This window comes from Vidua macroura, chromosome 8, assembly GCF_024509145.1.
Source record: "Vidua macroura isolate BioBank_ID:100142 chromosome 8, ASM2450914v1, whole genome shotgun sequence".
In the NCBI taxonomy this organism is placed as follows: Eukaryota; Metazoa; Chordata; class Aves; order Passeriformes; family Viduidae; genus Vidua; species Vidua macroura.
In genome coordinates, this window is record NC_071578.1 from 20,832,535 (window position 1) to 20,859,545 (window position 27,011).

General features: G+C 42.2%; 1 protein-coding gene across 12 annotated transcripts in view; it reads right to left on the reverse strand.

Moving 5' to 3' along the window:
• Window positions 1-27,011, reverse strand: part of CAMK2G (calcium/calmodulin dependent protein kinase II gamma) — a 118,781-nt gene that overhangs the window by 14,788 nt on the left and 76,982 nt on the right. For 7 of the 12 annotated variants that reach the window (XR_008438056.1, XM_053983452.1, XM_053983448.1 and 4 more), the window contains exons 9-14: window positions 26,118-26,212; window positions 23,436-23,558; window positions 21,162-21,245; window positions 20,482-20,524; window positions 13,846-13,886; window positions 1,211-1,279 (exon numbers count right to left, since the gene is read on the reverse strand). Coding sequence is in view for 11 of the 12 variants with exons in the window: in XM_053983452.1 (XP_053839427.1) it covers window positions 1,211-1,279; window positions 13,846-13,886; window positions 20,482-20,524; window positions 21,162-21,245; window positions 23,436-23,558; window positions 26,118-26,212 (455 nt within the window). In the remaining variant the exon portion in view is untranslated. Of the gene's footprint in view, window positions 1-1,210; window positions 1,280-5,124; window positions 5,158-13,845; window positions 13,887-20,481; window positions 20,525-21,161; window positions 21,246-23,435; window positions 23,559-26,117; window positions 26,213-27,011 lie in introns of all 12 variants that reach the window. The other 5 variants (XM_053983454.1, XM_053983450.1, XM_053983447.1 and 2 more) reach the window with 3 other exon arrangements.

The following is a 27,011-nucleotide window of genomic DNA, read 5'->3' on the forward strand; positions in this document are numbered from 1 at the left end:
AGAGAAGATAATACTGGGCTGGGGTCTTTGTCTCCCAGTTTTTTTGGAAAGATTGCCGGGTATTTTACCCTAAAAAAGGGACATTCATAATTTCCATAATAAAAATAGGATGAGCCAGACCACCTCAATACCTCTCAGAGATGAGTTGCTAAGAAATTGTGAAAAAAGGCACATTTTTCTAGAAGTCTCTGAAATGAGCTCCAATTTCAATAATAACCATATTAAATAATTTAGAAAGGCTCTCCCAATATCAAAAAAAAAAAAGAAAAAGCTAGTGAAAGGAAAGCAGAAAATTATGAAGTGTCCCAAGAATTCTTCATTCTACAACAAAAAAAAATCCCAACACCAAATCCCACCCTCCATGCCCCAAAAATGCCAAATCCAACTCTCCAGAGACAGACAACAAAGAGCAGCTACCAGGCCTATGGGTGCTAACTAGCTGCTGCACTCATCCTTTCATTACCAGGACAAGACTTCAGGATCCTGCACCATCTCCTCTCACTGCTGTCGTTCTTGCTGGGTGGGTCAGCAAGGGCAGCAGGGACAGTGCTGGGCAGTGCTGTACACTCACCCATCTGCCTCTGCTACCCGCTGCACTGCTGCCTGATCTTCCACGGGTGCTGAGGCAGGCCACACACCCAAGCTGTGCTGTTCAATGTACTTGGCACTGGCACTGAACTGGCACTGTAGAGCTTGCACACAGGCCAAACTGAAAGTACCAGCCCAGCAAGTCAGTGAGCTGCAGGAGATCAGCCACTCAACTGAGCAGGCCAAATAGGCCAGCAAAGGATTCTTCTAAAAACCCTTAGTCTGCCCTTTCTTCTCTGGTGTCCTGAAGTCCATCCTCCATTTCCTGAGTGTTGGAGAGTGGATGGAGCTTGACACTCTCTTCTTCAAAACCATCCTTCCCAAAGCCAGCAGGAACAGTTGAACGGGACACACAGAACTATACAGGGGTGGCACACGGGGAAGTCCAGGCAAGCTGCGATCCCCACATCCAACCACAGCTCTGCTCAGCACCCCCATCCCAAAGCCTGTGAGGCTGTGATCAGGCCCCACAGCAGCACAGGGACACAGACAGAACGAAGCCAAAACAAAGCTGAAACAGAGTGGCACAAGCAGCACTTGGGAAGGGGTTTGGGAGGAGAAGGGAGAGGACAGAATCAAAATTAAACCAAACAGGAAAAAAAATAGCGTTTGGGGAAGATACCATGGACGTCTGCACTGGGGGTGTTTCTTTTGCAGTGCTTACTATACTGGTTTTGTTGTTGCTCTGTGGCTGAGACAGAAAAACATGGTTTTAGTTCCCATGCTGGGCAGCAGAGGCAGCAAGAAAATGACAGTATTGTTTCAACCCCAACCATCTTCTCAGACCCGACCCTCCCCAATCACCAAGAAGAGGGAGGAAGGAGGAGTGCTGCCCCAGTTGCTGGACATCATCCTTCCCCCAGAGGCAACAGAAGTTGTAAGGGATGTACCAAAATTCAAATGTGAATGGACTGCTAGAGCTATAAGGAAGGAAAACAGAAGGCAAAAAGGCAGCAGCCCAAAGGGGTGGGGAGAATCCTGCAATGAGCACTAACAAAAATATCTGGTGAAGGAAAATGAGACATGGCAGCTGTCCTGAGAGAAAGAGACTACAGAAGTGAGAGACACACAGTAGTCATGGTCTCAAACAAATGTGAGTCAAGTCTGAGGTGTCCCAAAGTATACAGAAACAGTTCTAGGTATGTGATAATGCTGAGAGTTTCAGGGAATCTACTGAGCCAAGTAAAAGTGTGGCCAGCCCTAGAAAAGGTAGAGAAAAGGAAATGTATTATATATTGTATCCCTGCTGTGACTTGAACAAAGAGACTTCAAGACCAAAATATTGAAAGGAATGGGATTGGGACATAAGGAAAAGGCCATATAGTTCCACAAGTACAAAGTTCTCTGGATGGTGCCCAGCAGCTTTTCATCTTTCCCCTCTTCAGACTCTCCTGTAGCTGTGGTAGAAGAATAAAATCTCAATTTCCTGCATTCAATCAGCACAACAGTGAGGCCATCACCAGCTTGCTGAAAAGAATCATCCCATTGAGTTATGTATGTCAGGAATGAGCCAAGTCTACATCTGTAGGAAGCCAAACCTATCCATAAGTACAGGGTTCCTAGCCCACAAATCCAGCCCACGTGTGACCCCCACACCAGGCAATGTCTCTTTTGCTGCTAGATGCCAGCAGCAAGGTCAAAATTGTCTCTGAGGAGCGTCACTCACACTCCTTATTTTACAGATCAGGGCACCCGATGGGAACTCACAGTAGTGTGCTCTCGTTGCAGTGGCTCTCTATCCCACTCAGGGAGTGCAAACTCATACTGCAAAACATCAGGCCCTCTTCACCACACCACAAACACCACAAAGAATGGAGAAGTCAAATGCTAAGTTGGAAAACATCTGCCAAAGGTATAATTTTGTCAACCAGTGACAGATCTTATAAGACCGAGACTTAAAATACACCTACTAAAAATTTGGCTCTTCTTCGAAGCAACAGGTCTTGGCTTAACTGTCCCTTTTGGAGAGGGAGAGAGGAGAAACAAAAGAGGAAGATGGGGCAGGTGGAGGGGGGAGGAAGTAGAAGAGAGAGAGAGGCAGAAATGAACTCTTTAGAAGTCTGTGGGAAAAAAACCCAAACACTTACAGTCAAACTCTAACCTAAGAAAGGAGAAATACCACAGAAATTATGGTTTGCTGCCTCTTTCTATATATCTCTGCATTGTCCTAAGATTCTGACCTTCCAAGAGTTTTGTTTTATTCATGTATTTCCAGCATTATGGCAGAAGAGATGACAGGTCACTGTGGATGTTGAAGAGGAGCAGATCAACCTGAAAAAGTTAATCCCAAGCTATTTTGTGGCACAAACACGAACTTCTGACAATGGTCCACCTGTCCACACAGCACTGAGGCTCTTGTACTTCTTCAGAAACAGTGATCCTAATGCAGAGATGTATCTTCCAAACCTCTTCCAGTGAGAGGAAGGTAAATCATTTTTCTAAGCCCACGGGGATAAGAAAATAACATAAGCATAGAAGAAGCTATACAAAAATAATTCCACTGTTTTGGAAGGCTTTATACCTAAGGCCAAATGGGAAAAAAACCCCAATAAAACAACCAAAACCTAAACAAACATCCACGAAGCCACTGTTCCAAATAAAAAGTTGACAACAGCCTGTTAGGAGTGTCATGTTGCCTTATAAAGTGCAAACCCCCACATACTCAAAGCACACAGCCTACCTTCCAGTCTGCACCAAGCACCCAGCTCACCCACGATATTCTTCCCCAGCCAGTGGGCTGAAGAAGACCAAGTATCATGTTTGCCAGTCCAGAACTGGATAGCATTTTACTACAGGATGGTGTCCCAATGAAATTAGAGGCAGCTTAGCCTGCACATTTTTCACAGCTCTTTCTCAGGTGAAGGAAGGTATCTGACATATTGAGCTTCCTACACACACTCACATCATGTGGCCATCTAACCAAGTGCTCTACCCTGGAAGAAGCTAGCCTTTCCTTCCCAGAGGTGCAGGCAGCACAGCCAACTCTTACCCCTCCTTTCCCCCTGCTGCCAGCCAACATCAGTCACTGGCCAGGCTACAATCCCTGGTAATTCTGTACCACTCAAGTTAAAAGAGGCCCATTCCCTAAAAAGGTGATAGGCCCTTCCTAAGATCTGTAACACAATTCATTTTGGCACAGCAGTTGGCAACATTTCCTGAGCTCGACAAGAGACAGACAGACAGACAGGCACGAGAAACACAGAGGGTACAAGAGAAAGAAAACAGACCAGTGCTCATATCGTAGGGACACACACATGTAGCCAACTAGGAGAAAGTAACTACCAACACATGGGCTGTGTCTGGTTATTCGGCCACTTTCACTACTTCCATGTTTTCAGAGGCTGATGCTTACATGGTTTACATATCCCAGCTGCTTTAAAACAATATGCAAAGGGAATTTAAGTATTGCTGGCAGTGGGAAGTGGGCAAAAAGAAGGGCAACAAAGGCAAAGCAAACTTCTGCCCCGCATAAAGGCAGAGCTGCTGAAAAGTTAGTCACTCACTTCAGATTTTCAAAGCAGTATTTTGGGACTACTTTTTTAGTGGAGTTTTTTTACACAGTTTTAAGGTGTCATTGAAGGTGGAAGAGGAAAAATATCTTCTAGGTAGTAATGCAAAAACAATTATTCTGCTGTCTCGGTAGTGTAACATTCCCACTGCTATCTGAAATGGGAGAAATATTTTCTGTTATTTTTCTGTGCACAGGGATACAAGAAGTAATTCTTGTCCTTTGGTTACTGTTCATATCTTGGTGTCAAAGTGTGTCATTGGGCTGTGTATGACTTCTCACAATATGACACTGGCCAATTTCCTCTTTGGACCCTTGAGAGTGGATTTGACTACTTTTTTAACAAATTCTATAAATGCCAAACACCTTGATGGATGAAAAAGGAAATGAACAGGGGGGGCAGTTACTGGGTATTTGGTCATGCTGGGATACATAAACAAGATCAGGACAAAAGGAAGTTTTGGATTATAAAGGCTCTGACAAACTTTTTCAGTAAGTATGCTAAAAAAAGAAGTGACTGGCAGCTCTGAGCTGCCCAGTGGTGCTGTGCCCACACATTTCATCTGAGCAGTTAAGTCCCATCAATCTCTGCCACATTTGGAGTGACTCCCAGTTTGTTTTACACTGCAAGACTCCTATCAAGGATGACAGCACCAACACCAGGCAAAGCACCCGTTCCTCTTTTTGGCACCTCTGCAACAGAATGACAAAGCCTCATGTCCAGGCAAGGCACACACCTGCTCTGCTGAGCCCAGGAGAAGCACTGTCTTTTTTCATTTCACACTCAGAGCAGGCAAAGTCAAACTGAGTTGCCAACGGCTGGATTTTCTGCACAAAATGGGAGCTGTATGTGGCTAGAGGATCACAGAGCCCTTTTGGTGAGGACATGGACCCCTGAGTGCACACTGATCCCCCCTGCCACCCCCTTGCACGGACATGCTATGTAGGGTGATGAGCACAAGCCGAGCGTGCATGGCATGGAAAATGGCGGAGGCACGAATCGCAGGCAGCTTACGGGAGGTGCTCACCATCAAATGCACACTGGAGCTCGACTTCCTTTTCTGGACACATCATTGAGAGAGGGAAAGAGAAGGGAAGAGAGGAGATGAGAAGAAAAGCACAGAAACTATTCACACATTAGTGTGCCAGCAAGGGCCCCCCTGCCAATAAAGCTCCCCTGAGGCAGGTATAAGCAGCAGCAGAAATGAACAGACACAGAAAAAAGGAACAGAGAGAGAAGTCTCCATTAAAGCACATGACTACACACAAGGGGAAAGTGCAGGGCTGAAGACCCCCATCCCCTCAAACACTGAGGTCAGAATATAGGTGCCCCACACACTGATATAAGGAGAGAAGAAGAGAGAGTAATATATATGCACACGATGTGGGATACAAGGGGGTGTCTCTCTGTGCTCTCCCACCTCAGAAAATGGGGCAGCTTCCCCAGCCAAACTGAAGAGGTAGGCAGAAACCCCCTGTGTGTTAACATTTGGAGAATGCAGAAGTGTGTTTGCAACTCAAATTAGAGGGTAGGGAGGAGGCCACAACAGAAAAGCACACACAGGGACTAAAGAAAGAAGAGGGAACTTGTGTGCATAGCATGGGGAAGAGAAAGGCTCCCTCACATAGAATTTGGAGAGATTGGAGAGATTGAAGAGGTAAGGTGCACTAATGCTCGAACAAGAAAGACAGAAGCACTCAACAGCCAGAACACTTTGCACTCCCAGATGCTTGTAGAAGAACAAACAGGTTCAAACACTAGTCAACCTTCTTGGACTCTACTCTTGTTCAATGGCATCTTCAGTCATCTTCAAAGATACCTTCACACCAAATTGCACTCTCCAGTAAATGAGGCTCAGCATGCACTTCCCTCCTCTTTCACTAAACCCTTAGTGTCATCCAGTTCAAGCTGAGCCTGGCAGGTCTTTCAGCATTATAATGCTATGCCTTCCCCTTGCCCATCTGCCCTTCTCCTTTGGTACTAACCAGGCTATTTCTCTGCTGCTTACTACAGACTAGCCCAGAGTGGTATAGGACAGCACAGCTCACATCAGTCAAAACCCACGATGGCGTGGGCTCAGTTCCGTAGCTCTGGAGTCCTGCACACTACCACAGCACCCCTGGAGCAGAACACAGAACAGGCCATGGAGCTCCCCACTTCATACACTTACTGAGCCTTCACAGCTCTTCCCTTGAATATTGCCTTCATCCCTGCTATCCTCACATCAGAGCCCAAGCGCACACACACACACACTGGCGTGTCTTTGAAAGCAGAAGTGCCCATGTTCACCTCATACCTAGAACCACATTCCTAATCACAACATACAGTCCACAGCCACATAGCACTGCATGAACAGATCAAACTAGCAAAGCTGCTGCCTCATCTGATATTTAATTCCAGAACAGACAGACTCTGATCTGTTCACCATTTGGCTCACAAATCTTCCATTTCATGGAGGCACAACACAGGGCTTGCCATTACATGGTTTACAAATTTGTGTTTCCTCTCATTTCTTTAGCTTCTCCACAGGCTTTTCCTCAAGCTAGAACTACAATAGCATGTACTACCACTGCATGAATATAAAGCTTAGACTGCCATCAACCCAGAGAAATCCTTGTACCCCATCACAACAGGGAATTTTTCATTGGGAAAAGTGGAAATTCACAACAGTGTAAAACTACTGTTTTTACTTTTAATGTATCCTGTAAGTTGCAGCAGACAAAAAGAAACTATATGGATACTGAGGTAAACCTGTCTCTAAGAAAGACAATCTCATTTGAAATTCATACTGGCTTCCAGTAAATTACAAAAGAAAAAAGGGACAGAAAATGTTAGGATACAAGCAAAAGGTTCAATATGAAAAGAATCAACCAAGCCATGCAGAAAACAAACACCCTCCTACACAGAGGCACGAGTAACACTGACACAGGAGGAAACAGAACCCTCTGCAGATCAGAACTTAATTAGAGTACAAGCTAAATTTAAAACAGTGTTAGTCTATTACAGGGCATGATGTAGTGTAGAAATCCCAGAAAGCAAATTATTACTGGCTACTATAAAAACATGTGGAAGAAAAGCTATGTATTGTGTTTGCAGTATGAAAAGGACAGGGAGTGAGGTCTGTGTAATGCATGACAGTACTACTAAAACACAAGACAGGTTAGATAATGCCAACATGAGGCACTGTTAGTAAGTGCTAAAGCATCAAAATTTATGAAGTCAAATCATATACAAGGAAGTTACTAAACCAGAACAATCTCCCAGTACATCTTAACAGCTGCATCAGAACCATCTATTGTTACCTTCCCAAGGTGACTAGCTGAGTGAGCAAAGCTTTTTGTTCTTCTTGTAATGTGACTGCAACTTAGCAAAGTAAATAAGAGAACAGAAGTTTAGTTATAGAGTTCTCTTTCCCTTCCATAAAACAGAACTCTCTTAAGAGCTACTAAGGCAGGGCAGAGATGTCCCAGGGAATGAAAAAAATTGTTAAAGGCCGACACAGCCTATGGTAAAGTACCTCACTGATCACTTGAAGGGTTTCCCTACACCTGAGTGACAAAACATTCTCCCAAAGCAGTACAGACAACAAACCTAGGGATGAATGTTTGTTACAGTTCTATTTTTATTAGGTGTGTGCATTTTAGGTGTTCACCTCTCGAAGAGAAGCATATTCTCTACAGTAAAACTTAAGAAAGAGTCTTGCTTTAGGTAGCAATCAACAGAAGTCAGAAGGTGACAGAAGACAATCTGTAGAATCACCTTCTCTTCAGCATGGCAGCAATACTAGAAATGGTGAGTGTAAATCATTCCACGGCACATACTAAAACATACTATAAGGAGTAGAGTGATTAGAGTGATTCCAAGCAAGGTCCCATTCACAGTCCCAGGAACTTAACATGGCTATTTTTTTTATGACAGCTTTCTGTGTTTCCATCTTCTACATGCAGTTCTCCCCCAGCCTGATCATGACAGTATTTATGTTAAAATATCACGCTTGCAGCAACTCATATTCCTATGGAGAGTACAGTCATTTCAGAACTTAAGGTAGAAAAAAATATGTTGAACTAAAAGCAGATCATCATAGTGAGAGTCATCTTGAACCAGCAAATTGGAGGTCCTATTTCTACTTCTGCTTTAGCCCTTTTCTGTGATGCTGAGCAAATAATGTAATCTTTGTCAATCCATCTTCTCTCTTGCCCTTTTGTCAGCTTGTCTATTTAAATTGTAAGCTAAGTGGCAGGGATTTTCTGCTTAGCCACCACTAACTAAGCACACTGGACCCTTGATCTCAGTTGGTGTTTCTAGGCATTACAACAATGCAGTGAAAAAACTGACTGCATTGAAGGTGGATATAATGTGCTACTGGATGTCAGCACTTAAACAGATCTGAAGCACTCCCCAGGTGTCTTGCATAGCACAGTTCAGCACAAAACTCAGCTGTTCAGATGAACTTGGGTTCTCCCTGTTTAAACAATCTTTAAACAGTATGGCTTTAAGATAGTAACAAGTCCAGATACAGAGATAGGAGCATTAACTCCTGTTGGTCACTGTGTGAATGGTACTTGACCCTTGCAGATTTTATAGGTTGCTTTACCTTGCTACGGTGCCTTCTCTGTTTAAGGCATGCTTTCACCAACTGCTTCCCAGCAGCCATGCCAGTTTACAGAGCATCCTTCCTTCCCCACATACTCTTTACTGGGCAAAGGGTAGGGAAAGTGGCACACATCAGGCATAAAATGTACACTTACTGCAATATTCCTTACAAACTGCAGAACAAATGGTATTTGGTACCTCTTTGCAGTTATGTCATATATAGGGCAGATTTTAGAACATTAACCTTGTTAAACCAAATAAATGGATTTTTCTCTTTCAGTCGAGTTCTCCTTTCAGCTGTGCTATTCAGCTTTTACTGGGAAAAAAAACAGAGTGCATGTGGTAGAAAGACAAGGTAGAAAATGAACAGACTTGGCAGAGCATTGCAAGTGAATGCTGTTAAAATCTCCTGCATCCCACAGCATGCTCCACAATTTACTATCTGTATAGTGTTACAGTGGGCCTGAGGAACATTACTGATATAATTTTGTAAATCCTAGTCACAAACCCAAGTGGTCAGAAGTAAACAAGAAAGAAAAAAAGAAACTGACAAAGAGCTTAGAGAAGGATTAATTAAAAAATAATTACCATTACATGCTTAACTGAAAATAAGACTTTGTGCATTAAAAAATTCTGATTATAGAAATGAGTCTTACAGGCCCTGCTAGAACTGGAAACACACACAACACAACCTCTCACACCAGCAGGAAGTGAAATACCCCTTTGGAAAAAAGGGAACACGACTCTTTGAAGTGCTACCCAGAGACAAAAAAAACCCAAAAAAACCCAAAAAAACCCCCAAAACAAACAAACAAACAAAAAAACAACACCACCAAAAAAAAAAAAAAACAAACCAGCAGTAGGACTGTAACACTCACTACAGGGAGCCCAGACCATGACAAGCTTAGAGGAAGGACACTCAGCTTAAAGTGTCCTTAAGCTTCATCCACGTGTTTACCCCAGCCCACTCCTTAAACCCTCTCACCTTGCAGTAGATGGCAACTCCAGATTACAGTTAGAAAGGGGCAAGAAAGCAAATAAATCTGATTTGAAACTATCTAAAATAAATTTTTAAATGGCAGATGCACAATGTTGCTCATAAATTTAGAATCTTAAAGAGATACCTGGGACCTACAGTGATGACCACAAGATATGTGGTATGCTACAGGGGCTCTGCAACTCATCACTCAGTATCTTCTAGCCTCACTTTCTGGATTTGAAAGCAGAAAACCATATTCCTTGGGGATAAAACTTGGGCCTTTCTGCTGCTACTCCAACAGCTTGGATCCAAATTCTGCTTGAAGAAAGTGAGTGCAGCACTACAAAGGTTTGGTGAGCAGGCAGAATTTAAGATTCAAGGCAGTTTAAATCATTCATTATTTAAGATAATGGAAAAGTTCTCAAGTGCCAAGCTGATGAAATCTCTACCAATTAGCAGAATTAGTACTTGAAATAGAAGCAACAGTGCAAAATGAAAGCCAGGAATGCTTCAAATAAAATTTGGAAAGGAATTTGGTGGAGGGGGCAGTCATATCTATGGAAATTTATCAAAACAACCCCAGTGTGGACACACTAGTATTGGAATTTTTAAAAACGTTTCTTTCCCGTCCTCCCCTCCTGATGTAAGCTTCTCCCACTGCCTTCCAAAATGGTCTGATCCAAGTAAAATGCATACATCCTCATTGCTTTAGTGCTAAATGTTCTTCAGTGAAGGATTTGAGCCTATTGCTAGAGAAACAAAAATTGCGCTTTTTTTTTTAGTATCAGCTCAACACAACTCACGCTAGATGCTCATATCACCATGTATGACTATGAAATAATTCCTCTCTCATTTATACTAAGTCAGCAAGTACATGCTGTACCTTGCATCAGAAATTCACCAACACACATTTTCATGGTGTTATTGGGAATAAAACACAAGGAAGATGTGTATGTCTCACTCAAGCTTGTGTAATACTATGTAATAGAAACTCCCACTATCCTTGTCAAACAATGTGGAATTCTAGCACAGTCAGGTCTGAATACCAGCCAAAAAAAGGGAAAGTTACTTTGAACAGAAAGTAAATTAACACAAACTGGTGATGCTTTTTTCTCAATGTCTTTAAAGCCATTAAGTTTTACACTAGTGCAATAATCCATTTGTGGAAGAAATACTCTTTCAATTCTTATCTACTTTGTGAATATTTGTGACAACAGTCTTATGGTGCATAGTCACCCTGGATCAGATAAAACCAATGAAGAAACTGAAACATATTTTCTCTCAAATCTCCATAAAGAGTTGAATTCCAAGAAGGTTGTAAGAGACAAACAGAAAACTCAACAATAAAACAAACCAGTCTTCTTATCTGGAGGAAACATGAGAAACAGCCTAACCAGATGGCATGTGGTCAGCAGCAGACTCCAGTTAGAAGTACAGCATGCAGTGCTTTTTCTAAACCTACATCAGATATAGAATAATTTGTATAGGAAGTGGGAGTGAAAAGGATACCACAAAGCTGAAAATCTTTGGTTGGTGTTCAAGCCACTGTATTTGTGCTCTGCACTACTGCAATGGGCAGAAAATCATTGCTTGCCACAAGTAAGACCAGATGCTCTTACCTTAACCAGACACTGGCACAACTTGTTTGTCAGAACTGTACAGGATGAGAAAGTGAGTGGAGCTAAAATTACAAGTTTCCTGCATAAGGAGCAACACATGACAAGTATGCTGGTCACAATGGTGAGGCCACCAACCAGACAGTGACCAGCCCAAAGACTGTCCTCAGCAGTCAATGGACCAGTACTGTTCCAACAAGCAAATGAATGTGGTAAAAGACTACACTTCAAATGGGATGCAGCACTCATTTCAGTAGGGCTAGGAACGAGATAAGCATGTAGACACAGAAATCCTACAACAGAAGTGTTAAGGCTGTCCTACTAACACACACAGACCATTACGCACTCTCTGTCTTCTCCAGGCTTAGCACTGGGGGAAAACAACTTGTACTTTTAAAAGTCTGTATTACTGAGCAGAAGAATAACTCTAAACAGGAGCTTTAATAAGAAATACATTATTTATTTCTGAGTTTTAACACTTACAGAAATAAGGACTCAAAATCCATACCTGAAGATAGATACCATTTAGGAAAAATGGGAAGCTTAAACACCTCTCCTGGGGGCCCTCAGCTCAGGGTGAACATGAGCAATGCCCCTCATGGACAACACTGAGGTTCACACTGCAAAGCCAGACTGCTGTAACACTTGGGAGGGAGGAAGCTGCATGGAGGAAGCTGCAGTCAGACTCCTGACTGCAGGTCTCCAGTGTCCTGCAGAAGCAGCGGTTTCCAGAGGACAATCTCATTCACCATGAACAGAGAATGCTATGCTCTCTAATATACATTCCACTTTATCAAAGTATTCAATTACACATACAAGGAGCAACATACACTGCAAAGGGATGAAGAAAAGTAAATCCAGAATTATCCTTTTCACAGAGGAAGACATTGTGTACTCCATGAACCAAACACCACAAGCTTTCGAAGGAGCTGGAAGGTTCTAATGTACAGGGTCTCCTTGTAACTACATTACCAGGAAGTTGTGCCTCAAGATTTACATGTACATCCTTTGTCCATTTTTGAATATTTTAACCCAAGATGTGACACTCCCTGAAAGCTTGTTAGAAATCAAGAATCCTAAGAAGAAAGACGTTATTTTTTCTAGATAGGTAACAAAACTTTGTAGACGTGTTATGCATGAAAGTACTACCAAACCCGCTGTTTTTCCAATTACTTCTCCCCTGCCTCATTGGGATTTTGAAGCAACCACCTGTTGGTTCTCATTTCACAACATTAGGGATAATCCATTCTTATTCCACTGGAATTCTACTGTAATGTTTTAAATATCAACAGATGCAACGACTCTAACATACTTGCTGTATTAGTGTGCATGTGTTCAATGCATGTCTGTACAAGAGGCAGGCTGGTGCAATGGCCAAAAGCTCACTCTTGCAGGCACATATCAAAGACAAGAATCCTAGGGCAGGAACAACATTTTCACAGAGCATTTTGATCAAAAATTAAACAAACCCCAAAACCTGGATGTCAATAGGGCAGAATACTGCAGAACTGTAAGAATGCATATTTTAACAAAGACACCTCTTCTGAAAACACCTCTTTTTCCAGCAGCTTGCTTGTACTGTGAGCCCTCTGGGAACAAAACCTCATTAAAATGGACGAAGGCTCAGAGAGCAGGAGAGAACAAGTGTGCTGGTCCTACAGTGTGAATGTCAGCCCCCTAGCACAGGAGGAATGAAGATTGCCCACAGTGCTAAACCAGGAGATGAACTGTTCCACCTAGCAGCTGTGGAGAAAGGTTTGGACTTCAAAGGAAAATGCAAGCAAATAAACCCAACTCTTCTTTTCCATGTGGAGGACAATTATCCTTCAGAACAGTTAGGGGAGGACCATGCTCTAGCCTATAATTGTCTCTCCTCCAGTACCAGACAGTAAAGGGCTGCTGCCTGCAAGAACAGAGCTTTGGCAAGGGCCTGTGTGACCTCCAGAAGTAAATGATGACCATGCAACTTAAAGAGTGACATTCAAGTAAAAAAAAAAAAAAAACAATCCCTTCCGAAGGGAATAGAAGAGTGCCTCAACTTCAGGCACATGAACTGAACTTTTAACACAATCCTCAGTTTCTGTTCTGTCCAAACATGAACATTTGGAGGCTCCTCCTTCCCCACCCTTCTTCCTAGCTCAGCCTTCAGCATCTGTCTAAATGAGTAGACCAAGAAACTTCCATGGGGTCTGCTGGGTATATCAGTCACTCACAATTGCTCTGTGCAATTTTCAGTCAGAAGCACTGAACAGAACAGCCTAGTCAGAGGCATGTGTAACAACTGAGCAAGTCCTTGGTCTTTCTAATCCAGTGCTGACCAGTTCTCCATACATCACAGAAAGGGGAAAAGGAATTCCTGCTGCTGCAACAGTCCACTTAGCTAGTTATGCATGTAAGGAACACTAAGATCCCACCCAGGGTTCCATAACAAGACACTGATTATAGCAATCCAGGCCACAGGGCTGTGATTTTACCCTGGAAAGGGACAGGCACCAGAGAGACTGGCTACCTTCTGTTCAGATGGTGGGAGAGACAATGAAATGGCAAAGCAAGAACTTACCTTCACTCCATCTGACTTCTTGTTCAGCAGGCTTTTGGCAGCTGTGGAGAAAAGCAGAAGTAGGTCAGATTCTGGTTTCAAGACTATCTTCTCTCTCTCTCTCCCCACCACTTCCCTCAAAAATGCACCAAACTTCAGAAGGACAACCATCCTGCCAATTCCTCGCTAGCAGCAGGAGACCTAGAAAACAGGACAAGTCACTCATCAAATTCATCCTGATAGCAGAAGGTCATCTAGCCCGTTGTTCACCTATTCAGGCAAAATACTACCACTTTCACCACCTCAAGAAGACCAAGTCTGAGCTTCTCTGTCAATCTCCCACTCACACACTGTGACCCCACCCAGAAGTGTCAGCAGTTACAGGGGCAAAAAATACCTTTGATTCTGATTTTTGCAACAGGATAAAGGCTGCACCTCTAAGTGCAGCCATTCACATAACATATGTGGTTTATAAAGGGGGTGCTGATAATACAGAAGCCTTCTAATTACTGTTATTCACAGTTTCTCTGGAGATAGCTGGATAGCTAAAAGAAAGGGACTGAAAAAGTGTAAAAGGCAGCATCTGAAAACTGCTAAAAAAAGGAAGAATGGCAAAAGAGACTAGGGAACTAGGCTGAATTTCTTAATTGAAAGATAAAGATGTTCTGCTGTGCTCAACTTGAACAACTGGCAGTACCAATAAAACTGAGAGAATGATAAGCCCACACAGAGAGCCCACAACAAATGCCTGGCAGAAGGCACACTTGGGAGTGATGAAGGAGCTGCTTCATCTATTACAGCAAAGTGGTACATTAACCATGATTGTCAACAGCAAGATCCCATCTGCAACTTCAACAGATACAAACAATTTCTTGTATACTTATGAAGAATGTATTCAGTTGTATCAGCTTCTGTAAACAGCATGCAAGTACCTGTACTGTACCAACACATGCTATGGCTCTCCTAAGCAGCTAGCTTCTGGGTTTTGGTGCAGCAAAGATGAGGCCTAGAGAAAAGGCAAGTCCTAAAACAATGCTGACATGACTGTTGGAATTCCCAAAGACATACTGACCAACTTGCACAGAGTGCTCAGTCTCTCTAGAAGCAGCAACATTAGGCAAAAAAGGTTTGTACAATATCTAATTAACTGTTCAAATTTTATGTCAACCATATTTTCTGGTCTGCCTTCCCTAGAAGACCTTACAGACATGGATTAACTAAACAATATTAGCTGAGTTGGTGCAAATGACTACAGCATCTCCTCCCAACAAAGAGGTGGCACCCCATATAAGCTTACTAGAATCTCTGAATTGTTTTCCTAATTCTACTCTCTAATGCAAGTATAAAGCTAGATTACAATTTTGTTTTCATTCCAGCTCTCAGAAGCCAAGAACATTGGAAGAACCTTACGCAGAGGTTTTCTGAATGTGATGTGCCAAAACAGTGTTCCAATGTGCGCACATGAAGGTGGGCAAAGCAACTCATCTGCCCTGCAACAGTCTCTTTTCTGAGTGTACACATATTAAAGCATTGCAAGACTGCAAGACAAGTAAGTTCTTGCCACCTTCAAGGCATGACAAAGGCCAGTTTGATTCTACATGCAAGTGAGAAGGAGAACAATGTGACTATGGGGTCAAAAGGGGTCCAGCATTCATACCATACATGCATGAAGGCATCTCACACAACAACTGCTGAAAACAAGAAACTGTTACAGCCTTACAACACTTCAGAAGAAGTAAAGGATTCTGCAACTTAACAAATACACCAAATGGGACATCCTTGAAGTGGAAAAAAAACCTCACCATCAGAGAAGCAAAATAGTACCACCATATGTTCTGGGAACATCCCAGAGACAAGCAGGGAAGCAACATTTTTCACACTTTCTGCAGTTTTCCCACAACCTCATATTTGTCTTTGTGGACAGAAGACAGCTAAAATCCCATTCTACAACATTACAGCAAATTCAGCAGAGAAGTCCCTCCATGCAGCCCAGCACTATGTAATGTTGATCCATGTTCCCTGGTGCAGCCTGCCCATCCAGCCTCCCTCCCTGATTGCACCTCTGCATGGCACACACTGCTCTCCCACAGGCCTGACAGCATCCCAGTAGAAAGAAACTTGGTGTATTTGGTTCATGCATTGTACTGTTTATAGAGAGCTAGAGAGCCCAAATGCATTTACACACACAGATGACTCAGATACCTCAGACAACAGGGATGCATGCAGGTCTACCCACAGATCAACCTGTACAAATTACAAGACAGAAATAAAAGGGGATGCAAGAGGAATTTCTGCACAAGCAACAGACAAGACTTCCTGTACCAATAATCCTTTTAAAAGACTGGCAGATTAGCCAAGAGACAACAGGAGGGGAAATATGCAGAGACACATGCAGGCAGATTCTTCACTGTTCCTGAAACAGTCTTGTACCAATGCTCTGTGGTTTTCCAGGTGTGAGATGCTAGGATTAATTTTTTCTATCTTTCCCATTTCCTCTACATGTTAAAGGGAGTAAATTCCCTCTTCTCTTAACTTCTAGAAGTTAAGAGTTCTTCTAGAATAAAGAAACATGAAAGCACATGCTGCTAACCCAGTAACTTAAAAACACAATTCTGTTCCTAGCTTAACAAGACACTCTTCAATTAAACTCTGAAGAGAAACACAAAATGCCTCTCCTGCACATACCACTCCCTCTTCCCACATTTTTCAGTTCTGGCCTCCATAGTAAACAGCCTGGGCCCTGGACCATGCTCCTGGCAGAAACACAAATCCCTAATGCTGAACTCGTCAGCAATAAACACCAGACACTCTGGATGTACCAGAGCCAAGAGGTGACTGAAGAGGTAACACTCACTCCAAAGACAGCCACAGAGAGTCTTCCCCACTGCCAGCCCCACTCTCCTCTTCCAGAGAGAGCAACCCTTCATCCAGTTTGTCCCTGGATTTGCCAAAACTCAGTTACATTTCTCACTTCAGTTAAGCTTCCAGAGAATTCTTTTTTGGGATGCAGGAAGAACATTGAGGCTGATTTTATGAAGTCTGACTAACTTATGATGCTATCCTAACAAACAAGCCAAGTTCTGCCTTCTAAACACAAGCATTTATACCTGAGGAATTCTGGACTTTACTAAGACTTCGTAAAATAAAAATTGTATCATACCAACACAGACTTATGACACAGAGTTGCAGCTTGTCATTCTCATATTCTCAGTTCAAAGAAAGTAATATTAACTATTTCTCAACTTGATGTCACTTCTGAGGTCACCACAAAGGAGCCAACAGTCAGTGTGCAGTCACAAGAGGCACTTTTGGCTACCATCACACACAATGCCCATGAATGCAATGTAACTTCAAGAATATCTATTTCTTAAGGACAAATACCACAATAAGAAGTATTCCCAGAGCTTTCCTGAACTTTAGAGAGAGGAAGGTAGAAGTAGAAGAAATTATTCTAATAGCAAGCTTATTTACAGAGTTTTATCTACACAAATGAGTCCAGGCACCCTTAAATATAGCAGGAATCTAAAAACCTTGCCAATTCTCTTCTAGTAATAAATATACATTTACTTATCAGAAGATGATTTAGGAGTTTCTTGCATATGATCTAATCAGTTGATTTACCAACTGCACTTCTGTATTCTGTAAGTGAATGCAGATCAGATCAGTGCTTGCTTGGATCATCTGAACATCCGAAGCCCCAAATGAGCACCCAAGCAATCCTGTGTATACCTTGGTGTGACCCTAACAATCCTACAGTAAATTTTAGATTGCATCTGAATTAATACCTACCAGAGTGTGGAGAGAAGCTACAAACCCCTTATTGTAACCAGGTTTCAACTTCCTGCCTTATGCTGAAAGGAGTGCAACTGTACCTGCTTTTAACAAATAGCCTACAGCTGGCCTGAGATGCAATCTTCTAAAAAGAACCACAAACAGCCAATATTAAATGGCTGAATATATTGTAACTGGGGAAAGGAACCAGATATCCTTTAACTTAACTGGCCTGGGGCAAAAGGCACACAGCAAGCAACAAATTACTCACAAAGGAATAGAAACTTTTTTTTTTTTTTGCTTTGTAAAAAAAATTAATTTTTGATGGGCTAAAAAGAGAGAGAGTACTGCTACAGATTCTTTAGGAATTTGTCACATGCCTACACAGAGAAGGAGCTCCATATTACAAAATGTGACACAGGAGATAGTAATGACAGCGAGATTAAAGGAGTCTTCTCATATTTCCTGCAGATAGTACAATCGTGCCTAATTAATTGATACTGGGGTCACATGAGCCTTCATTTTCCTCTTTGTTCAAAACACCTATGAAAGAAGCTTTTAGGAGATCTCATCCCTAGGCAGGAAGAAGCTTCTCTCTTCATAAATCTAGTTCCCTGTCTGCTGGGAATGGGACTTTTAAAAACCCACAAAATAGTGTCACCCAATTAGAGAAAAATAAAAACCCCTTAAGGGCTTTGGGGAAAGAAAGAAATATTACTGCAGAACCCTTCAAGAGCAGTTAGATGTTTGTCATGGTAAGAAAAGTCTGAGCTCTACCTAACGTTCCCACACAAACTTTTTAACTTATTACTTTCAGTTAGCATGCATTTATTCTTTAATTCCAGCAGATGCATCTACTTCAACTGCAGCCAACTAGAAAACCTAAGTAAATTAAAAAGTAATTACAATTTTAAAAAGTCAAGCTCATATTTCATACAGTCCTGCAAAGGAAACAAGACTAGATGATCTCATCTGTCTAAAAACACATAAAAATGTAAGGAATTGCTACTCTTGACAGAGGCTTTGCATCTAAATTCACAACATCTCTCTCTGGACAGTTTCTCTGAGTGTCTCATACTTGGAATCACAGTTTATATTCAAAGCAGAGCTCAGTGACACTGCAAACCCTGCAGTCACTAAGAGCCACCTAGGATTTCCTTTTCTTCAGCTGTTAACTGAAGTGGATCCAGCAGCTTCAGCCCTTGACACAGAGAAGAATGAGTAGAGCAAGTTTTTTCCTCCTCAGTACTAGCTCAGGGATTAAGTGGATGTATAGGTCACACACCATTAAGGAAAACCCTTCTCTCTGGCATTTCAAATACTCAAAATCTTACCCATAAGAGATTTTCTTACCCAAGCACTTCTGCAGCCTCATTACAAGTGACAACATTTGCAGATTAAAAATTAATCTAAAACTTCTGTTTATAAAAAGAAGAATAAAACCCCTGACTATTTCAAAATCATCAATTAAGTGAAATAAAGATGAGCTGTGTAAATAGAACAAAAACAGTTCACACCAGCAGAAAGCCCAAGAAAATGTTTAGCTCTGTAGAGGCCTGTGGAAGTCCTGTCATTGTGCCATAGCTCCTCAGACAGTTATTTCAGAATCAATCCCCAGAAAACAGTACAGAATTTTAAAGTACTGTAATAGCACAATTGTGAGACAGATGAATGGATAAAATTACTCTGTCCCTTTAAGACCAAACTATGAGAAATGCAGAAAAAAGAAATTGTTGTAGCTACAAGCAATGCTGACATACTGGCACAGGTCTACCTGAAAGCAAGAACCAAGAAAAAAATGTTTGGATGTTGGTGAGGGCTGGCCCTTAATTGTAGCATAGTTTCATGTAAATTTTTTTTTTACATCACCATACAGAAGGTTAAAAATGCTGCCTTGAGTTCACAGAAGAATGTATGCACAAATGTGCACTTTGTGTGCTGGGATGATCATTTCACAGAGGTTTTCATTCCAATTACAAGTTTATTGTAACAACATCCAGAATATAAGTAATGGTTAGTAAATGGCCAGATGAAATTAATACACTTCCATCATCACATAATCCATATAGCAGAGGTCCACTTGAAAGCAGCTGTAGCCAGATGCAATAAAAATCTGACTCATGCATTCAGTGACTGCTCTTTTAAAAGAGAAAGAAAATTACAAAGAGGGTAAAGAAAACAAAGATCCATAAACCAAAAGCACTTACAAATAGAGGTTTTCCACCCAAATGAAAATGAGCACAGATAAGACTGCGTCACCTAGGTGTGCCGAGCCAAGACAATAATCTTCCAAAAAGCATGGATTTACATGTTGAGATTTGCATTTTCAGTAAATGCACTACGTAATGCAGTTGGGTGGGAGCCAGACTACCAGCTATTAAATTTAAAAGGATGAAAACCACTTCTGAGACTCCAAGAAGGAAAACTAATAGCCAGACACTTCAGACCCATTCTTGATGAGTCAAAGTAATGCAATACCTAAATAGTTCCCGTCCCTATTCTCACCAATATTACTTCCCTGTCCCTGCCTCAGGTCTGAAGGAAACACTCCTACCTAATAAGAGCTCTTCACTCCTGGTTTATGATGGGAAAGCTAATGATATCAGCTAGAATTTCTCATAAGTAATTTGCTAATAAAATATCATGAGATGATTATGGAAGCTGACTTATGTTTTGTACCAGACTACAATACCACGTGCTCCTTTCCAAATAAATCATTTCCTATCTCACACTGGTTACCAGCTGAGGCAAAGTGACCACCATTACACCATGATGAACTGAAACCGTATTTCCCCCCCTCCCACTTGACCCCAAAATGGTTAAAATATTCTCCAGCTCACTCACACAAAACAAAACCAAGGAAGGATGGGAACATTGAGGACTTACCTGAAAAATTCCGAGACACAAGCATCGTCGTGAGGATTGCACCCTGTGGGGAAGACAAAGCAGGGATAAAAGAAGGTGCCACTTGAGAAAGGGGCTGAGCTGCCCCATGGAGGACACAACTCATCAGTATCCAATGCAGGGGTATACCACTGGTACCCTGAAGAACCCCAGTGTATCCAGGATTCCCACATGTGGCTCTTAGGCTCAACATGGGACCACTCGCAGTCCTGCCTTTCTAGAGCAGCAGCTAGATGCCAGGATAGACTAGGAAATCTGAAATGGCACTAAGAATTCAACACATAGCTGCTTCCTAGATTTCACACAGCAGAGAGCTGCTTTTGCATAGGCCAGGAGGCTTTGCCCCAGCTGCACGCAACTGGTACCACTAGTACTGGAAGGTGCAGAGTGTTCAGAACTAAAAGTTCCAGAACTATCTGCTCTATTTCAACTCACTGGTAGAAACTAGAAGGGGTGAATATGTAGCAGAAGAGGCATGGAAGGTTAGAGCTTGGAGAAAGAAACTAGCCAGCTCCTCAGTATACTACTTCAGTGCCCTATACTGGAGGATCACATAGCATCTAACACTGCTAGTCATGAAAAGAAGCATTGCTGCTAGGAAGGCACTAACCTCAAATTCAGAGAACTAAAATCAAACCTGAAGCAACTTAAGATATACTTACCTTTAGCTTCCTTCTAGCATTGAACTTTCTCAAGCATTCCACAGTCTCCTGCCTGTGCATCATTGATGCGACAGTGGATCGTTGCTGAAAAACAGGAACAGCAGAAGATCAAGAACATACCCACACCAAATCAGCCAGGGAAGTTCATTCCACTTGCACACAATCCACACATTCAGGCTGACATGGCCAAGCCTCTCACCACTGCATGGATGCAAAGCACTGCAACTGGTTCATAACCTGAGAACTTCCATCAAGACACATTAAATCAAGATGGGCTGTGACGGGAGTGCACCCAAGAAATTTATGGCTGAGGTAAAGGTGAGAATCAGTGCTCCCTGCCATTCAGGCACACACAAGATTTAAGACAGTATGAAGACAAAGCCAAATGAACAAGCATACCATGGGGAACTGAGAGGCACTACAGAAAAAACCTGAGCTGCATTAGCTACAGTTTGAAAGGGAAATTTCAAGCAGTAAGGGAATACATGTGAGCAGCAGCCTTCCTGGACATGGCAACCCCCTGAATGCAAGAGGCTGACCAGCAGAGGCCTTGGCATCTTTGAATCAGTATTGCAGAAACAGATTCTCATCATGTAAGAGAAAAGAACATGTATTTCTATTGTACCAATGGAAAAAAATGAGCATAATCTCTATGCAGTGATGCACATCTGTCATCCACAGCAGACTGGGATGCCATCAGCTGCAAAAAGACAACCTCCCAGAAGTGTTGCAGCCATTAAGACCACAAGAGGAAATCGGAGACTGTTACTGCCAAGCATTTAGAGCACATGAGGAAGCCACTGACTAATGCCAAAGTAGCTGTTGCTCTTGCATAGAACCACAAGCCTGAATTCCCTTTATGAGGATAGTGAGGGAATTTCTAACCTGGCAGATAAGTGTGAACAAAGTCTTCACTAACTTTCTCTTGCTTGGAAAAAAATTCTGCAACACCCAAAAGAACTGTAAATTGTGCGTATATTCAACTAGTTTCATGAGAAGTCTCTGCTTTGATCCTATTGTCAAAGCTGGCCACCTATTGCAGTACACACAGCACTGTGTGGGGAGAATGTAGCCAAACAACTCTGGTGGTCACTGTTCTTCCAGCCTCTTCAGGAGAGATAGTGATGCCCAGTTATTCAATGTGTGCTCACAAGAATCAGGACACATACTTCAGAAGTTTTTAGATTTCCTACAACATTTACTTTAGAGGAGCCATTTATATCCAGAAAAAACATGTTGTGCACACAGGGACTGCAAAGCAAAAGGAAACAACAGACTTGACAGGAGGCAGTTTCAGCGAGAAGCTGACATGGCTGGGAAGTGAAATCAGACTCTCCCTAGCTCAGAGAAGGAAAGTTGCCACAGGGAGTGGGCTACCATAATACAACTTTGGGTACAGGCATTGGGAGGAAAGTTTAAAACACAGGAACTTGATTATATGCATGCAAAGAATAAAAAGAGATGCAGTCTCAGCTAGCGTGAAGTTTTGACTTCCAAGGAACTTGCATCATTTTACAGCAGACACTTCTGTTAGACAGATATTCACATAATTAACTTTAAATTGCTATCTGTTGATTTGTGGTATAAGGACACCACCACCACAGTTTCTCAAGAACAAATGAGCGAAGGAGCACAGTAGACCCATCTCAGAAGTATGCTGTGGCATTACCAGAGCATCTGGTAAGACTTAGGTCAAACTATTTCATCCTGCAGAGATAAAAGCACATCACTGCTGCCCTCCCCTACACCCACACCCAGCTTGTTCTGGGATTTCCTTGCCAACTTTGCAAAAGATGAAAAATACTTATGTGTGAGGTCTGGCAAGGCAGAAACTACATAGAGCAGCAAAAGATTTTTTGCTGATTTCAAGTTTACAGCCAGTTAAGCTGAAGCATAGCAGAAATGTCCCAAATATTGCCAAGATGCTATGCCATAAACTGAAGCAGAGATGAAGAACAAAATGGTCCTAAAATTTTTGTCTGTCGCCAAACTCCATTTGATATTTTAGGATGCTATGGATTGGAAAAGATGCGGGGAAAAAAAGAGAAAGTGTGGACACTGACAAAATTCTAAAAGAATAAGGGAATTCTTTTTACTACCGTGGCAATAAAAGCACCACAGCATGACAAAGTTGGCTTGTTGAAGGTCACTATCCAAAAAAAACAAAACAAAAAAAAATCTGAAATATGTGAAATATACTGAGTCCTTCAAGTCTTCCTGGAATTTCCATTCAAGGCAAGCCACAAATCAACCTGTAATAAGGAGAACACTTACACAAACCCATGGGTGTTTGAGAGCCTGGTCAGCTGTGATGCGCTTCGCTGGGTTTATCGTCAGCATCTGGTTGATCAAATTCTTGGCTTCAGGAGTCACAGTGTCCCACTCAGGTGATGGGAACTAAAAGAGGAAGAAGGCACAGATAATGAACTGAATAGCAATATCTTCTACTAGCAGAAGAGATTCTCCCCTGCCACACAGCTAAATTCCAGCCTTTGCCCTTTTGATACCAGGGCTAACACATTTGCAAAACCCACCAATTCTTGTGAAAACTCATACTGAACAAAAATCATCCAGAGTCCAGCAAATGAATGGTACCAGACAGCAGGACACACCTGTACCATTCACCAGACATAAACAAAAAGATTAAGAGTTTAAAAGCCTTTTAGGAATCACTCAGACCTTTGAATTTCTTTCACACTCAACAGTTAAAAAAGTAAAGTCACAGATCTTTTTAACTGAGCTCTTACATGAAAAACACAGGCACCATCTTTTACCCCACCTGTCTCTTTCTCCAGCATGCTAAAAGCTCTAACAGCTTATGGAAAATCACAAACAGTTAACTACAGCAAAACTGTATGAAAGCAAAACCCACTAACAGGGAACATCCCATCACGTACACTTTTCCCACCATAAAACACAATATCCTGGAACAATACCAGTCACTTGGGTGTAGCAAGCCACCAGCAAGTTGTTAGCAACCACCTACCATACCAAGATCTTTACCTGGGGGGCAAGAGAGATGTAACAGTGGATTGGAATAGAGAAGCATGAAAACAAAGAAAATAATTTTAATAATTTTAAGTATTTCAGCTGCTGATCATCCATGAGGGGTAACTGCTTTCTGCTATAATTCCAGTGATGATAAAGATGAGTTATTTGCATCATCCCTTAAAGGCTTGCATGTGGTATGGATGACAGCATGCAGAGATTAAATCCTATGAATCTACTGTACAAATACAGGTGAACTTCAGAACACAAATATGCTGTTGGGGTAAAGCTCCCTGTCTTTAAGTGGGAGAAAAAAATGGATTTATCCTGAAAACATTTCCTTACAGTATGACATAATTTACAAAAAGTTTATTCCATCTTTTTTTGTCATGCTTTTTTATTGCTTTACTCAGTTGGGTCATAACAATATACCTGCTGTATTTGATTTGCATATAATCTCCTTTCTGCATTTGCAGGCATCACTAGGGCATTATACAATTTGTTCTGCAAATATTGCAAGAGGATACTCAAAAATCATGATGCTGAAGTTTCAAGCAAGGACACTTTTCCCACACCTGAACTCTGAAGTATTCGTGGTAATGCCTTGCAAAACCCCTACCCAACAGCACAAAGTAAAAAGTCACTGTTTTCACTGTTGCTACTTCCTCTCTTGTCAAGGGAGAACAACAGACTGGTTCTGTGCATACAGGCCCCTTGGTGCTGGGTAAGGACATCAGGCACGGGTGCATCAGTAAAATGCAGCAGTTTTCTATCAGGCAAAATGAGGGAAGAATCTAGTAAAATTTGTTCACTATAGGTAAGAATTCAAAAACAATAGATAGGTAAGGAGGAATCAGGCACTTCACTCTTCAAGACTTACAGAAAGAGGTATTTAATCCCTGAAGTGCTTTGAAAATCCCCATTGTTAGTGCAAAAATGCTTCAAATAACAACCAACACAAAAACTGGAGGGGCAGCAAGGAAAGAGAAGAACACAAGTCCATTCCAGGCTATCAAGTACAAAGACATCACTTTGCTTTCACACAGGAAAGCCACAGAGCCAGGACCCAGGCAGACCTTTGTTCTCACCAGTACAACTGCTCTCATGGTCTCAAGCACAGAAGCTGGGAGGTAACCAGCAGAAGGAGTCCAGCAGACCCCTCACCTTTTGGGGTTTTATTTTTGTTTAATACAAACCACAAGACAGCCTACAAAAAGAACTCCCCAACTTCCTCTTGATATTCATGCCCACAGGCTTTGAGCTAGATTTCCAGGAGTTCCTTCTTCCCTCTCAAGCCTTTCCTTACATGGAAGAATTTATGTCAAACATTAAAGCTGTGGTACTCATACTACATTTTATTCCATCTTTGCTTCCCTCAGTACTAACCTCCTTGCTATTCCTCTTTCAGACACTTTTTGTACCTCAGTTTTGCCGTGCTCTAAGAAGTGTTGCATGATCTGCTTGGCTTTTTACCAGAGCCTCCAACCCAATCCACCATGCTGATCCCCACCACAAAGCCACCCCTCCAATGGTCCCCCACCATTCAGTCTTCTCACTGGGCTCCATGCTTTCTATAGACTACAGCACAGAGGAGTAAAGGACCATAATTTAAGCTATTATTCTACAGAATACATCCCCATACTTTTTATTAGGCCTTGACAAAGACAAGCTCCTTCATTCTACTCCACTGAAAATATCAGCATTACTAGAAGACATCATGTCCCACCCTCTGCATTTCCCTAACAAGTGTCAATGTTCTAGCGCCTGCTGTGATGCTTTCCCTTCATATCCCTCCAGCAGCCCCAGACAGGACTGTATCCCAGGCAGTGAAGACAACGAGGTGTATGAGCACGTCAAACGTCACTTTGCACAGAAGCTTGGGCCTGCTGCAGGACGCCAGGTAAGACAGTGCCATGTTTTGGATGGCTTCTACACCCATGCAGGTACTCAGCAAGAAAGTGCCCTTACGTCATAGGCTCCGGCTTTGATCTGCTGATAGAGTTTGTGCTGATCTTCATCCCAAAAGGGAGGGTACCCCACTAGTAATATGTACAGAATCACTCCTGGGAGGGAGAGACACAGATACACTATGGTTAGGCTAATGTGCCATTTATTCCTTCAGCCCCTCTTCCTTCCCTCTTGACAGTCCCCAAGGCAATGATTTCTCCATATATTCATTTGCCATTATATTTAGTCTTCTGAGATAGCAAAACACAGTACAAATCTGTCATCTGCTGGACCTCACCCTGGCACTTCATGTTCAGCTCTTAACGCCAGTGTCAGGAGCTAGAACGAGCTGCACAATGTCCTTCTACCCTCCTCTGGCTACCATGGCTGGCGAGCCACAACTCCCAGCTGCTCTCAGAGTAAGATGAAGCCACATCTCCTAGGGTTCCTGGGCAGCAAGGGACTCTGTTTTAGGAAGGACTCTGTTTTTAGATGCTTACTGTGCGTGGTGTTGGGACAAAAATGACACTGACAAAGCTGACACTCCTGGCCTGCAGAGAACCATTTAGTCCATCTCAGGCCACACCGATATCATAAATCTTTAAACTTATCTATCCCAGATACATTAACACTTACTTCTTTTGTCTTAAAAAAATCATGCCTCTTCAGTATTTCATCTTCTACATAGTTAGTGTAATAGGAAATTGCTACAGTTATCTAAACAACTGACTGCAAAGTATAGACAGGTCCTATCTCTTGAGTCTCAAACATTTGATAGATGGCCCAAGGAAAAGATTAGGAGCCAGAATCAAATGAGTTCAGGCTCCAGTATTCATTCCATCTACACAAGGTGCTTATCCTCAATTGTGCCTTCGTGTCTCCACCCAGTAAGAAGAAGCACTCTGCACCCTCCCA